Genomic DNA, 16,639 nt, shown 5'->3' with positions numbered 1-16,639 from the left:
ACAGAGGAAGGAGTCCCATCGTCTTCTGCAACCGATTCACAAACAACCTCGCCAACAGCAAACCGACCAACTGGATCAGCCTGAGGCAGAAACATCCAGTTTCACCTTGACAGGAATATTCACCCGCGTGCTGCACCTCTGATGGCACACACCAAATACCTTCATGAAGAGCAGAGCAGTGCATAGAACTGCAGCAAATCCCCAACTTCTAAGAATTTAAAGGAAGCAGGGTGCCATTGTTCATGTTAAAACACCGGACTAAAACTCAATAATCCGCAGAGACGTTGATGTATCAGGAGTCTTTCTAGAAAAGGCTTCAAGCACTGACCTCCTTGACAGCTCCAGATAGCACACAGGTTTCATCGCTGCCTGCATGTGCAAGCCAAAACTCAAGCCTGCAGGTCATTACACCCAAATATCCTTTACATCTCATACAACCACCACCTTTTCCAAGTATGAATCACAACTCTTGTCATGTAGGAGAGCTCCCACAGAAGAGCAGGGCACAGGCAGCAGGAAGGCTGTGTGCTGACCGCGGCAGCGGTAGGCATCGGCGTGCACAGGGTAATTCAGGGGACTTGCGAAGTTGCTCAAGTTCCAACAGTTCTTAGAGAAGTCTGTGTTTATTACGGGCATTGGGCAGTTTGTGAGCATCCTCTTTTCATGCCTTTTGTTATAAACTAGATTTTAATCAGAGGATTCCCCTGGCAATGTTTTTATTGTCAAAGTTTCATCTTTAGGAGGTAAGGACCAGCAACAACTCTGTACAGCAGAGCTGAACAAAACAATACCGTACTGGCTTGTTGCTTAGACTAAATGAGACTTATTTTTTTCCCCTTACTACTATAAAGTCTCATGGAAATAAAGTAATACCACACAGGAGCATTCAGAGTCCTACCGCTTGCCATACTTGTTTCGGACAGCAGAACAGCGTTCCTGGAAGCCACTTGGGCTGGCTCGGTCTGAAGCACTGGAGGTGGGGAATTGTGTTTTGCACAGCCCCTCAGACCAGTTCATCCTAAATTTTACAATTGCACACAACACTCGGGGGCCATGGTGCAAAGAAATCGAAAGGTCTCTGACACTTGGAGCTCTGAGTCTTAAAAAATGTGAAGGGTTCAGGCAATTTAGCCATCCTGGTCATTTGCACAGTCTGGTACATCTGGAGGTTGTTAATTAACACATTTGTGGAATACCATAATTTTACACAACACTCTGATTTGACCTGTGTCAAAACAATCTAGTAGACGACCCTGTGTCCACATAATGCAGACAGCTGGCTAATTATGTTCATCTGTATTTTCTTTTTAGCCTTTAAAGGCTGATGAAACGCAAAACAACAGCTAACTTTAAACATGCACCCCCAGGTTCTTTTAATTTTGTTTGTGATTAGGCTCCGGAGCATTACAGAGCTCCCTACTTCTCACCTGGTAGTACAAAAACAGGTTGTGTGGATTAACTTAAACAGTTTACAGAAACAGTTAAAGCAAGCACAATTTGAACTTTTTTCTTTTTTTTTTTTCAGAATAAAGAACTTTAACTTGAAAACAGAATGAATGTATGTGTACACAAACCCCCTGAAATGTCCTGTTCCAGTTTTATTTTTTTCATGTATATATTAATATATATTTTTTATATTTTTTGTTTAAAATTGCATTGCCCAAAGTAACAGACAATTTAAAAAAGACATATTAAATTAAAACTATATTTTCAGGGTAGTATATATCCTGCTATGCATACTCTAAATGCATACATACAGCAGAAGGTAACGTTTGCCAATTGCGATGACACCTACTCCAGTCCAAGGAGCAGTAATCACGGCCCATTGTTAACTATTTCATAAAGACCATCAGTGCAAATCTGGCTCTTGTACTTCCAAAATTACTTTAAAACATCTGCTTTAAGTGACCTCTACGTGAGTTCTTTTACACTACTTCCGTTAAAGGTGTGTAAGATCTGTTCTTCCAAACAAGTGATAACATTCATGTGGTGTCATAATTACGCTTTTTCACAGTGCAAGTGTTGTCTCACGTATAGTGTGCAACCACAGGATTATGAGAGTATATGCTCCCTGCCCACAGGTACCTGTAAGCAGAGGCAGCTAACACTTACTTCTGTCCATAACTTAAATATGACACCATACATAAACCGTGAATTAGGGAGTTTTTAAAAGGAGCCTAACTGAACTGAGCATTGTTCTCAGCTGAATGTCTTCATCTTACAGAACATAGCAGTTATTACAATTCTAAGAGGATTGAATTCATAACCTCAGAAGTCTTCCTGTATTTGTACTTTGCAAGTGCCATACAATCAGTACAGAGTGAAATAGTATTCTTAATGCAAGCAGGAACTCTACTTCTTTCACAAATGCAATTTAGGTCTGGCAGGATTGGCTCACATTTTGTCTTCATCAACTGTAATGACACCGATCCATCAGTAATATTATAATGTACTATTGTGTAAATCAATCTCTCCAACTTCTATTTTAATGCATACATAAATATAACTACCTGGCAATGTGAAATCAAAATACACATTCTTGAAACCTACACAACATGAGAAACAAGCTCCAACTATAATCACCCAGAACGTAAGATCAGTCACGCTGCTCTTCGTTCCGATGGTTCCTTGGACTGGCCTTTTGTACCTATTTTTTTCCAAAAAGGTCTCTCTCTAAAGGTGTTATTGAAAACATATTTGACAAAAACGTAACCCACTGAAATATATACATCTTATCTTCCCATATCTTTAAATATGTAAGACAATCTTTTGTTGGAGACAAAATTACTTGAGAGGTCCCTTTTATAAACGCTTCAATATTCAGCTGCATAAATAGTGTATTTCAGGAGAAAAAAAAAGGCTTACAAATATTTAGTTAGTTAAAACCAGGCTTTGTTGCAACCCACAAATGTGAAACTCATACTTTTATTGCTGCTGTAATGTTTTAGCTCTTCTGGCAAAAAGCACATGTACACATTGAAGCTCTTTGCAAACGCAATCACACAAAGCCTACGCTTTACTGCCCACTAGTAAATGACACTGCTAAGGCCAAGCCAAAACTATTTCACTCAAACAATCCTACAGATTAGATGCTGACTTAGAGGTAGACAACTTCAGTTTGCTATCTAACACCAAGAAAACAAAAAGGCAACAGATCACAGCATGCAGCGAAAGAGCAGAGCAGCAGTGAGTAGTATTTAACTGGAAACGTACCTCGTGGGAAGGGTCCAAAGTTCTGCACACTTCCACTTCTCATGAGGGAAATCCAAGTGCAAGCAGATTTTAATCATACACTGTGACTGGTAAACAGTTAGCTTTGCTGTGACCACTTGTCACCGTGCTACACAGTACAGCACACTCATTCACAAGAAGACAAGAACTGAAGGTACGAGCAGAGGTGAAGGAGTGCACATGCGGGGCAGGTAAGGAGGCATGCAGTAAGTCTGCGTGGGCCCTGCCTACACACGGACAGCGCTACCTTTCCTTAGCCATCTCTTTGTATTTTCAGAGATTATCTGAACGCAGCTCAGCTGTTAAAATTAAAAAAAAAACACAGAACTTGACTCTGGCAAGCCCATCACCAGCTCCTGCTCTCAGCAAACGGCTCAGCACAAGACCACAGCACACTGCTCGCTGGGCCCTACACAGCACGAGCGACAGCAGGGAGGGCAGGAAGCTTTGGAGAGCACCAGAGGACATACCTTCTTATGAACAACGGAGGAAGTGGAATTAATTGTGCTCTCGTCACTATGCATCATGACCAGTTCAGGGCTGCTCTCATCCAGGACCTCCTGCATGCTGCTCACACTGCTGCTCTGACTGCCTGTGCTCACGGACATGCTCGGGATGGAGTGGTTGCTGCCCAGACTGTCCATCTTCCTACTCAGGTTTGATCCATGCTCACTGTCCTATAAAACAAGGGGCATGGGTTACAGATACCGCAGGAGGTCACCTACCCAACGGGTGACTGCGGTGCCCGAGGTTTGCTTTAAAGGCAACTTTGCAGAGTTAAAGGGGTTTTGCTCAGTATTTCGGCAACTACGTTTCTCAAGGCTGCCTGGATTATGCAGCACTCCATAGGGGGCAGTGAGCTTTTGCCTCCTCCCCTGCAATCCTCATAAATCAGACGTCAGGACAGTTTTTTGCACATAGCAGTAAGTCTGGGCATGACGCTGGATTGAATAGGAGGCATCCAGGAATACTGGATTGGTGGTGAAAGGAGTCTCATAAATAAGATAGGAACAATCTCTGAAGTTTGTATTAAAGTGATGTTCCAAGTTTGTATATGCTGCAACACGTTCTGTGGGTCAGAAGAAATGCAAAATGATGAACCCATTTTTTCATGATTCTGCTATCTCAGGTTCATCATAGGTGCAGAGGTTTTAACCTCCATGTCCCAAGCAGTCAGCAGTGACGTTCTTTCAAGCTAAAAACAACATACTATCTTTGTGTTTTCAGCCAAGATAAATTTTTATGTAATCTTCATTCACCTTTAAACAGCTGACTCAGAAGAGCCTGCATTATTACAGCGATTAAAGTTATTGTAATCTGCTTAGACATACCTAAATAATTGTTCCTCACATAGGACATGTTTTTCTTCTACAGACAAATACCAGAAGTTAGCAACTTCTTTTTTTTCTTTTGCTTGTATACTCGTATCAGCTCAGTAATCCCTGAGTATGAGCTTAATCTGGACTGACTTGAGAACGTATGGAGTCCCCAGTAATAAACTAACGGGACTGAAGATGCTTGCAGTGAGTTCAGTGAGGACTGAGAGCTCTGAACAGCCTTCAGCTCCTGCTCTGAAATAGCTTCAGTTCACCAAAATGAATTGCTTGCTACTGCACCCAGTTCCTCCTGGCCTCCGAAGTGAGCTTGGGGAGAATTACATTTCAAATCAATTAACAGGATACTCATTTGGTTGGAAACTGAAAGAAAGATAAACTTGACAGACTTGACAGATACGTATTTGATTGTCTGATTATTTTTTAAGCAATTAGCAGATCATTCAGAGCCTGTGTAAAAGCACTTAAATTCCAAAATACAAAAGAATACTATTTTACAGAGAATGTATACACAGGAGAATAAAAACATTTCCAGGATGCTTATATAAAGTTGCAGAAGAAATAACACAATCAGGCATCCGAGATGAGAATGTGACTATGTAACTAATAAATACATATGTACAAAAGGGCAGAGAAGAGATTGCATATGCAACCTCAATGTTGACTTCCGGGCTTAAATACTTTCCAAATGATCTTTAGTTCCTTTCAAGAGCTCTGAGGAAAGCATTAGTATTATTTTTAGTGTTAAAAATAAGGATTTGTAATGTCCCTCACACTAAGGTAGGAAGAGAAACTGGCTTGTGGCATTTACAGCTTCTGTTAACCATTAGTGACTGAAGCGAGTGCTGTGTTCAACTTCACCATCAAGTAAGCAATGTACACACGAGCAATACAACCTCTTTTTGTAGTACGCAAGCTCAAGGGTAAATCCCAGTGCAGGGCATGCTGTGCACATGCAGAGTGTGAGCTTCATTAGTGTTAATTCCTGGAGACACACTTTTTCCCCCTTTTTAGGGGTGGGGACGGGAAGAACAGAAGAATATGCATCTCAGAGTCAACGGTTACCACACCTTGGCTGTTGAGCTTGGATCTGCTGAATTGTCAAGTGGGAAGCTCACTTCCTTGTGCTTCCGGTTCTGTCACTCTCCCGGCAGTTTGTCACACATAGGTGGACATAGCTTGAAGTTTTCAGTGCAAAAATCTGACGCCCCCGCTCTCCCTCCCCCAGATAAATAACCTAAAGATTTAAAGTTGCCTAGCTGGAGGGTCAGAACAGCAGCGCTTCGTAGCTTTAACCACAGTGGTTGCTGTTCTTGCTGCTTTTGTGCATCTTCCCCACAGTGAAGGGCAGTATTAAGCACCAGTCTGTTCTTGCTGTGTGCTCTCCTGACATCCAAACTTGCCCATCTCTTAAACCAACGCTCTAGCCTAGCCTTAAAAGAGTATCTGACATACACAAGCCTCAAAGCCAAGTCCCCACACATACACTAAACTTGGGCATCTCACTGCATGTGATCTTGCTGTAATGCAGCAAAAAGGAATAAAAACATCAACTTGTCTGTGATTTTTTGTGGTTGAGAACCAGGCATCGATTTATTTATCTAATGTGCCCGCACCAAACGACATAAATTTCCATCTAATCTCATCAATTGAAAAATGACTGTTTTTCTTCTCTGAGCCACAGTTAGTGTCAATTATCATACCCTGATTAAGTGGGTTGTTTATTACAAGATTTAAATTGCAGCTGAGTTTTATATCTTTAATATAAAAGCAAAAAAGATTAAAAATTAAAAAAACAAGTCTTACTAATTTGGTGATTTGCTTTTCAGCTCACGGTAACTATACTATAAAGTAATGGGCCTATGTTAATTTCAAAAAAATATTAGCATTAATCAACTGGTCTTGGTTGTGATTGTAGGACTGGAAACCTTGGACCATCAATAGGCCCTCCTTCATACAGGATCCGAGTTATTTTTCATCATAGAGAATCTCCCTTCAAATGAGTTTCTTCCCTAAAGCTTTCAGAAGAAAGGCAACCATTTGAAAAAACAAAGGTTTAAAGTTGCCAATAAATGCACATCTAACACTGAGTAATGGCTGCTAATGCTCATTATCCTATCCTGTCTCTGCTGGTTCAGATGATATTCCAACAACATGGACTGCATCCATATCTGGCTGTGCTTGTTCTGCCCCTTAAGGACAGGAACATCTCACTTGCCCTAAGATGATTTAGAACAGTGCAAATGGGTAACAAAATAGAAGTACCTCCTCCTCCTCTTGAGACTCGGTCAGTGGGCCGTTCCGTGTCTCTTGGAAAAGGATTTTCTTCATTTTCCGGTACTGAAGGTTATCCAGTTCACGTACTGCATCTTTTGTCCTTTGTATGAGGTCTATTAGTACCCTTGGTGGTCGGTCTCGGCGAACAAAATCATGCTATAATCAAGGAAATAAAACACACGGTCTCAGACATGACACTAGTATGTTTGATGTGAAAACAGGGGCACAGGGACTTCTCCCTCCCAAGAGGGGCATGAGACACCAGTTCACATTCAGTAGTTACTAATACCTGTTACGAAAGACTCCAGCACGCTCAGCACTGATTACCCGTACCGTACTCATCACTGTATCAAACAACCAAACGGATCATGCTATGCCCTTTGAGTTTTGAAGCGTAGGCTGCAAAGCGCTTTGTTGGGAAGTCAGAGGAACTGCTTCAGCACAGAACACAATCAAACGCAGAGCACAGAGAAAGGAGCAAATATCACTCTGCGACTTGAAACTCATGTGCACGTACACATCAGTGGCAGGAGAAGCAGGGTGGTGGGCAGAGAGGTCCTTTGAAAGCTCTCTACCCCGACTCCCTGATCCACTTTTTGGACCGAGGTCAGGTTTTCTGGGCTCTCCGAGCATCAGAGCTGATTTGTTCCTTCCCAAGCCCCTTCACTTTAAGTGTACAAGGAACAAGACACTGCCACTTTAAACCCTGCAAATGCACAGGACTTAAAAATGAACAAAATGCATAAAGGATGAAGATTAATCAATCCTGATTATGGAAGATTACCTGCCTAAGCTTCATGCAAAGATTTACCCTGCATCTGACCTATTCCAACTGCAAACCAGTAAGAAGACTGAAGGCTTGTTTATTATCAAAGAGTTTAAGAAAAGAGTTTAAGAAAAAAAAAACACAGTTCTTACCAACCCCTAAGGATGTACAAGAAGCACAGGTTTTAAGTGCAGACTTAACAGTAAGTTGTTCAAGGGAACTTAAGTACATGATGAAATGCTCTGCTCTGACTTATCAGCCATGTCCTCCTGCGCTGTACAACTGGTGATGGAGTCTGAAAACCCTGCAGCTTTCTGATTCAACCTCTGAGTACGTAAACCGTCTGAGCATACGCTCGCCAATATTCTGTATGGGATCACTGCGTTTGGGTACGCTGCTTAATATACACCATAGGAGATAGCTTTAAAGCACAAACATCACCTGTGTGTTTCTAGAAATGTGAACAATGAAAGATAGGAATAGGAAATAAAGTTTTCTACCCTGCACTGCAAATGCCAGGTTGGCCTTTTGTTAGTGAGCTCAGCGGTTGGACCCCAGCTGCAAAGGTCTCAGGAGGATCACATCTGCCTGCCTGGTCCTTCTGGCCACAGCTGGTGAACTCGGGGAAACACATCTCTCCCCTGGATCTGGTGGCACCCCTCAAACTCAAGCACTAATACAGCCACCTGTAGCTGTAGTAACAGACACAACAGACCCAGCCCTTCTTAAAACACAAGTCTTGTGCGCAAGAAAGTTGACGAGAACATCTTTTAATGATTTCTAAATAAGCACAGGAAGAATCATGCCGCAGGCTTATTTCTTGTTTTTAATTGAATTCAAACTATTGTGCATTTCAGTTCTGTTAAGGGAGAAAGCTAGTCACTTCAGTATCCATTTCTTTGCTAGCAGCGGTGGTGTTTACTTTTGAATTATAACTAAAAATACTACATGTTATTTCACGCAGAAGCAAAATGATTCATTTCTGCTCCTTTCAGATCTCCACCATTTATTTCTCTGTAAACAGCGGCAAACAACCTGCAGCTTATTTATGATTAGAAAAAAGGTAACCATTTTTATCTCATTGTAGATAATAGGTAATTTTTAGAAAGCAGTAATGCACTTGGAACAATGATCCCGAACTTAACTCCATCCTACCTATCCAGTGTATATTTGTTTATGCATATTCTTTAACACTGCAAATACTCGTTTCATTAAGTGACAAGCTATGTGCTTCATATTTAAGCTCCTCAAATATTAGAATGGGACCACATGGAAACTATAAGGCAGATGCATAAGAACATAAACAAAAGTCTTGTGTAACAAGAACACCATTCTAAATGCTTATCTGCATGAAATAACTGAACTACATTTATAAGATGTAGTCACTGCTCTGCTAGGTACTGCAAAAGCTGGTAAGAAATGATGGCTGATAGGACTTAATTTGTATACTTTCTTCAAACTGAAAGAAAAAAACAGACCCAAAAAGAAGTGGTTAACCTAAAGGCAAACAGTAAGTTGGCTGGAAGAGTAACCAACAGAACCAAGTCTCCTGGGAATATCATACAAGCTGAGAAAAATAAGAAAAAAGTGTTTAAAGAGAATTTTGTAATTTAATTTTGAAAGTGAAAATATTATTGAGATACGTTTGGTATGTTTTCATCCAAGACAGTAAACTGAAATTGAATACATTCTAAAACACCTCCTAAAATTCAGTTCCCTTTAAGAAAATGTGGCCACAAAAATTTCTCTCTATTCCTGTTTACTATATGCAAGTAAAAAAAACCCTAAAATAAAAAAGATCTCGAATCTTATAATCTGACAAGCTTTAGGGAGGAGATGTTTCCTGCGGGAGGGAACATCTGGGGTACTGCTCTGAAAGTCTAAAACCAAACAAAAAGACTGAATATACATAATTTAAGAATGACATCTCAGCTCCAATTGTTTGTGCAGACTCCAACCTAAGGTACTCCTGAAATCATATCCTTCAATGAACTTACACTATTCCTAGAGAGCAGAAAGACTGCCAATCCACATGAATGAATCATTCTGAAACCCACAACATAAACCTATTAGCTGGTCAAAGGATTGTCGGGGTGCTGCAAGCAGAACCGGAGAACAAAACGCTGGTTATGTGCCACAGCACAAATGGATCACAGGAAAAATATACCGGGCGCTGAAGAGAAAGTAAAAACAAGCTCGTTTGTCAGCCTTTACCTGGAAAGTGAAGGCATGAGGGTTAAATATTCTATATGGTCCAGGCTTAAAGCAAAGACAGAAGCAAGTGCAAAGCCAGCTATTCAGTAAAGAGTGCATGATTTCGATTTCTCACTTCAAGAACCAAGAGATTCAGAAACATCCATGAGAACGCATTTTACGGAGCTGAAAAAGCAACAAGAGAAGCCATAAAACAAAGGCTGAATGGTAGCCTTAGAACAGAAATCAGCATGAAAAGGCTGGCAGGTAGACACAGAGCAGCAATCTAACCTACTGTGGAAATTAAGCAAAACACCCTACGGAGCTAACAATTCCTCTGCTCAAATATTTAAGGAAAAACCCGAGTCCTGTTTACCTGGTGTGAAACAGCAGCATGCCATGCAATTCTCACCAGCAGCTATGTACGGCAACCAGAGGAATAGCAGGGCCACTAATCAATTTTATAGAAAGGAGATACTTAAAAATGAAAAATAAAAAAAAAAAAGCCTGATGGAGAAGGGGCTGGACAGGATTTCACACATCCCTACTTTCTAAAGAAAGGCTGCTCTTGAATTTTCCAGAGACAAAGCCCTGGGAATTATACACAGTTCCTGTACTTCTCAGGTAAACTGAACGCTGATGACTTGAAAACGGAACTGATTTAGGGTTTGCTGACAAGGCTCTGTCAAACTCAGGACACACCAGCCCCAGCATGGGTCCCCCTCCTACATGCTCATGGCTATTATGAAGCTGCACAAGGCACTTTCCAAAATGATAGTTATTTCCAAAACTAGCTCTAATTAATTGGGTTCAGTATGGGAACTACTGAAGGGATATAAACAACTTTCTGGTAGTTGATAAGTTAACCCAGGCCTATTCTGTTAGTGCTACTTTTAACTTCTAAGCATGATACACGAATATAGCAAAGGAGCAAACATTAGAAGGCGTTAATTAATCGAGAGGAATTCCTCAAAGCCCATCTAGGACAAAAAAAATGATTGGAAAATGGGATCAGGAGCAGATAGAAATACAACATCGCATGACTAGAGAAGCTGAAAAATGTAATGGCTGGAAATACACAATGAAAATAGATGCAGAGTTCGCTCGCTAAGTAATAATCTACAGGTGGCACTAACCAGTAAATTCTCAAGACCTCTGAACAAGACAGCAGCCAGAAGAATGAAGCAGCCCAAACCCCACCGCCGTAGCAGTGCCAAGCACAGCCTGTGTAACCACTCCTGGAGTAACACACTGAGATAGCACATTAGCCAAAAATGCCTGTCCAGCCAGCAGAACTTTGGACAGAAATTAACCCCAAACCAGGATGAGACAGGCACAAAGGAATGACTTACAAGACTAGAGCAAAAAGAAAAGAGCTGAAGTGAGAGCAGGCAGAAAGATCCCCATCCGTGGAGGTGTTCAAGGCCACGCTGGATGGGGCTTGGAGCATCCTGGTCTGGTGTGAGGTATCCCTGACATGGCAGGGGGGTGGATTTAATGGTCTTTTAGGTTCCCTCCAACTCAAACCATTCTATGATTGTGAACAGATTTGAAAGGTATGAACAGATTGGAATTAATCACGCTGACATTACCAGGAAAAAAAAAAGTTTGTGATAACCTTCCTGAACTCCATCTGCATCGCGCTGAAAAAGAATGAAACAGGACAGCTCAGAGCAACCCACCGCAATCCCGGCCTGGCCAGGACATAACCTAGGTCACTCAGGCTCTTTCCATCCCTAATACCCCTGTTTCTTTAACTAATCGGTGACTATCTGTAAAACTTCATTAAGAGCCTAATCCTCTCATCATGTGGAGTATAATTCTCAAAGTACTTCCAGCTCTGCAATAGATTTGCTATTGCCTGTGCATCTTATGAAGACTGGTTAAGTCTTGAGTTTGAGTAGCAATTAAAATGGCTTTTCAGATTTTCTATTGCTTCCACAGAGAAGATCTGTAGCAAAATACAAGCCTTAAATCTTCACCGAAATTGTATATAAGCGTGGTAGCGAATATTGCCTGTTGCACAACAGAAAAATAACATTCTTCTCTACTCAAGAAGATAAACAGAAAAATTAAGGCACAATTGGGAAGTCAGCAGTTACAGTACTTTACACAAAATCATGCAAATGCCCCAAAGAGGTCATTTTTAGGCTAGCCTCCAGTTTCTTCCCTCATCTCTTCTCTGCTCTTTCAGAGGCCACATAGTGCAGCTCAACTCAGGGCATCCTACTGACACTGCAGCGTAGCAGAGAGGCTGGTCAAAGTTCCTTCTTCTGCAAAGCGCTCAGAAGCATGCTCCTAAGGCCTCCCTACACAGAAAATTACTGCTTGGTATTCACATCTGCAGCACAGATTTAACTGATCCAGCTTTGGACCTGTCTGTCTTTGATAATACTTTCAGTTAAGGGATGTGCAGCTTTGTCTTGAAGGAAGAAAAATAAAAATAATTAAATATATCAATATGACACCTTTCTACCCCCCTGCTGGCAGCCCCCTCCTTCAGCTGAAGGACCTGTCACTCTCTCTGCTGGCTCACGGGGCTTGCAAGTTCTCTAGTACAAAAGTAACCTCTGCCAAGCTCTGGGGTGTACGAGGAGCAGGGTGCTGGGCTGCTCCCTTAAATAACTCCTCACTCAGCAGTATAAGCATTCTACTACACAGCCTGCCTCTACTTTTCTCCAGCACTTTGACTCTTGAGCATCATGTTATAAAGGGAATTGTAACCATTTCCTGATTTTACCTGTAACCTTAAATAGCCTAAAATACTCCAGCACTTCTAGCAAGGCCACCACGCTTTCAAACTTGAGCCTAAAGGCCACAAAGTTCTTCAGGAAACAAAGAGCGTGACTCTTCTGCCTTAGCAGCCTTAGAAGATGGGATGTTTGATGGGATATCTTAGAAAGGTGCATGCAGAGAAAAGGCAACCAAATCCCAGCCTTAGAGACATACAGGAATCCAGCCTTGCACTACCAAAAAGCACAAGGCTTCTGCAAATTTTTCAGCTCGCAGAGAAGAAACTTGTCCAATAAACTGTGTAGAATGCAGTCCTATTCCAGCAGGTATAAAGAGAATTCCAAATTCAGATCATGGGAAGCAGTACTGTGGTGGCCAGTAACAACATGCATCTGAACACATGCAGTTATTAGTTCCTTTAAAATTTCAAAGGTACTTTAAAAAAGACCCCCCAAAACTACTGATACAGACAAGAGAAAAAGCAATAGTGTTTTGGAAAAGGGAAAATATTCATTCACCACCACTAGAATTATTTTGGGGTAGGCGAACACATTTTTCCTAAATTTCTGAAAGAGATTTGAAAATTTACCCGTAATAGATCTGTTGATGATGGCCTTTCCTGAGGTATTTTCTGTAAGCAGTAATCAACAAATCCCCTAAAGGAGTCTGACCTGTAAATTAAAAAAAAAAAAAAAAGGTTTAAATTAAAAATAAGCTTAATATCTGAAATATACACAAATGTACTAGCAAAGAGCAAAAGAAAAACTCTGACTAATTTGTTCTCAAGTACTAGGGCACAACAGTTAACTGACTTTTCTAAATTCTGAGTAAGCTGATCCCACCAGTTCTTTCAGCAGTTAAAGGCTGTGGATACAGACACGGCAGTTATTCCCAGCCACAAAATGAAAGCCGAACAAGAACTCTGTGTACCAGCCAGTGTTTTCAATTTTACTTCAGCTACTTAAAATTAGATGACAATGAAATTCACAGCAACTCCAGAAATGTGCTTGCTAAGTTAGCTGATGAAATGACTCCCTGCTCTCTAGATGCTTCCCACCATTTGCAACGCTGACTCAGGAAAGCATCTTGGTACATGGTTAGGTTCAAAGAAACTTCAGGCTTCATGTGAGCTTGCATCACAACCTGAAAGAAAACTAATCTTCCAGATGCTCATCATCTCAAAAGCAGCATAAAAGGCACCTTGCTTGCTCCTTGTGCTCTCAAAGTCACAGACAGCAAACAGGTGACTATAAACGAACTGCCTGCAATCAACAATACTGATTCTTGTACTGTATTCCCAAGCTGCTTCTACTCTGCATTGCAAATTCTGCACAGAATGATCTGAGTATAGGTGTGGAGATATGAAAGCAATTTCTTTGAATCTTGAAAAATGGACAAAAGAAAGATGATGAAATAAGGAAATTGATGTGGAGTGGTTTTGATAAAATGATTAGCAATGAAATAATTATGCTACTTAAATGCCTAATGGGGGAATTTCCCACCTCTCCAGGAGCTATTGTTTCAAGCCATCTGCAGACTCTACTAAGCAACACTCAATGGCTACGTTCCACTCTTGAGTAAAAAGAGCAGGACATGGAGCAATGCCTTTGCTCCCAGAGAATAACAAAATATTCTTGTATCAAAGCTTAGATTCTGGAACGAGAGCTCATAGCATGGGGAGTATTTACTGGCCACACAGCTCTGATGACTTTTGAAGTCCCTCACTGAAAAAAAAAAATCTAATTACCTCTGTAGCCTCTCCTCTCCCTTCCCTTCACATTTCAGCTGTAGCATAATGCTAACAATTCTGTCAGAGATCTTTTGCAGCTGGAAACCTCGCTGATGCCGAGCTAAGGCTGGCTTAATGTATCCAAGAATATTTTAATTCCTGCGGCATCTACAGCCCCATAATTATCACCTCCACACATTTAGATTGTAGCACAGCCAAAGTGACAGAAGGTCAAAACGGAGCCTGCCTACACAGGAGCATTATTCAAGAATGCAGTCAAATCACTCCACTGCAACAAACACTTTTCTTGTCAGATTTTAGCCATGCAGAGAGCCTTGTAGAGCGTTTTTAGGGAAACAAAGCACAAAACCTGGTAATAAGCTCTCTTACCATTCATTTGACTGTAACGTAGGGGAATCATTCTGGGCTATGTGATATAAGGCACTCATTGCATTCATGTTGAAAAGTGGAGGCTTCCTTTCAGCTAGAAAGAAAAGAGAAAGGTGTGATAAGGCAGTCTGGAAAGAAAAGGAGAAAGATATGGAAGCATGAGCAAGGTATCGCTGCTAGATCAATAGCTCATTATTGCTGTCATCACATTTAAGCCAATTATTGTAATCTTCTAGGTTATTCCAGGACAACCACTCAAGGAAAGCTGTTATTCACTCAAAGAGTGGATGAAGAAATCCAAAGAACTGGATGCAAATTGTAAGGAAAAGTTTCCAGTACATTTTACCTCAACTGCAACTTTACACAGCTAATCCTCCACGGTAAAAATCAGCAGCAGCCGACTAAAACAGAGCTCAGACATCCAGCATGGCATCCATACCTAGGGAAGAGCTGCTGCCCATTTCATTTATCATTGGCAGTCACCTGTGGAAGTCGGACAGGTTGCCAAATTCACTTGCCAGGTGTGCGTTTAACTCCTCTTTATCAAAGCTCTTCCTCGTCCTTGCACTCCTGAGAGGACACCTGCCTGACGGCCCCCAAACAGATTTTACACAGAAACTGAGCAATGATAGTTTTCACTGCCACGTGAGTTGTGCCAAGCAGACAGTGATGCCAAGATTTTTACTTTTTTATTTGTTATCTTTATTTATTTATTTTAAGTTCATGTCAGGTCAGATCAGAGCAATCACTTGTCCTAGACATGCAGCACACATGCACAAACCACTGTGTTTTCTTCTCTTTAAACACTGCTTACTTTTGGCTGGACAAGAAATTAAGACACCAGCATTCACCGAAAGCCAAGTGGTGCTCATCAAGAGATCTGCCCCTTCACTCCTGACCCCATGCTCAGATATAGAATCACGCAAAGGCAAAGCTTTAAGTTTAATACTGCTCAAATTGAAAAGAAGAATTGAAAATTAAAGGCAGGTCCTTTCTAACACAACTTCTTAGGACATCTTGGCATAACAGTTGCTCCAACCTTCTCAAAACCCAGCTTGTAAAAAACACAGACTGCAAACCATACTTTCCTCTTCTCTGGGAGCAAGCAAAAATAGCAGCACTTTGTTCTATAGCAGAACAGCAGGGGACAAGTCATATAAAGTACGAAGAGGTAAGATGTTTCTTAGTCCCCAGCAGAAATACTGGAGACTTGCTTATGTCTCACTCCATTTCATGAAGCGTTTCTGCAGTTTTGTTCATGCTTGGCCATGCATTCAGGTGAGGTGCACTACACCTCCTCATATGAAAGACCTCATTGTGGCCATTACACATCTTCCAAAATCAGCATTTAATCAGTCTGTAAATTTAAGTATTTAGAATTCTTTTATATACACTATGTTTTGATTAAGATGCAGCAACTTGAACACAGAACATTACTTCCACAATTCTGACACTGTTTTGAGTTCACAAGTTGGGTATTACCTGTGAAAACAGCTGGCATTTTCAACTTGAAGCTTTTCCTAACACACTGAATGAGCACGGGGAAATGAAGTAGGTGTTTGCCAAGCACAGATCACAACAGTTCTTAAGACTGGCCATGTCTTTGAGGATATGTTCAGAACATGGCACAGATATCCATGACAGATTAAAGCATCACATTTGAACAGTTACATAGACACAGAAAGTGTTTAGTTCTACACAGTCCCCAAGGAATAAAAGTACTTGTCATATAGGGAGCCCAGTCTCCATAGGCACCAAAATCCTACTTCTCAGTGAATAAAGCCTGGCAACCTCTAGGATAAGCACTGGTTTGGAAACTAAAAGACAGTTCAGAAGAGCCAATAAAGGGGGCTCGGTATTTGCAAAATAGACCTGCAAAATGTGGTCTCTCTTGAACTTGCACACCAGATGAACATAGAAGTGCAGCAGCATTATTAGTGGTTTGCACTTGATTTGCCACTTAAAGGTTTAACTCAACCGTCACTG

The 16,639-nt window shown here is 41.2% G+C and overlaps 1 protein-coding gene across 3 annotated transcripts in view; it reads right to left on the bottom strand.

Moving 5' to 3' along the window:
• The window catches only part of TAOK3 (TAO kinase 3), an 84,783-nt gene that overhangs the window by 19,780 nt on the left and 48,364 nt on the right, over positions 1–16,639 (bottom strand). For 2 of the 3 annotated variants that reach the window (XM_066978907.1, XM_066978908.1), the window contains 4 exons: positions 14,654–14,747; positions 13,124–13,205; positions 6,831–6,998; positions 3,702–3,908 (listed from right to left, as the gene is read on the bottom strand). In XM_066978907.1, coding sequence (XP_066835008.1) covers positions 3,702–3,908; positions 6,831–6,998; positions 13,124–13,205; positions 14,654–14,747 — 551 coding nt within the window. The remainder of the gene's footprint in view (positions 1–3,701; positions 3,909–6,830; positions 6,999–13,123; positions 13,206–14,653; positions 14,748–16,639) is intronic. The other variant, XM_066978909.1, reaches the window with a different exon arrangement.

This window comes from Anser cygnoides, chromosome 17 (genome assembly GCF_040182565.1).
Source record: "Anser cygnoides isolate HZ-2024a breed goose chromosome 17, Taihu_goose_T2T_genome, whole genome shotgun sequence".
In the NCBI taxonomy this organism is placed as follows: domain Eukaryota; kingdom Metazoa; phylum Chordata; class Aves; order Anseriformes; family Anatidae; genus Anser; species Anser cygnoides.
The sequence above is the reverse complement of the archived record's forward strand: the minus strand, read 5'-3'. Positions and strand labels throughout refer to the sequence as shown.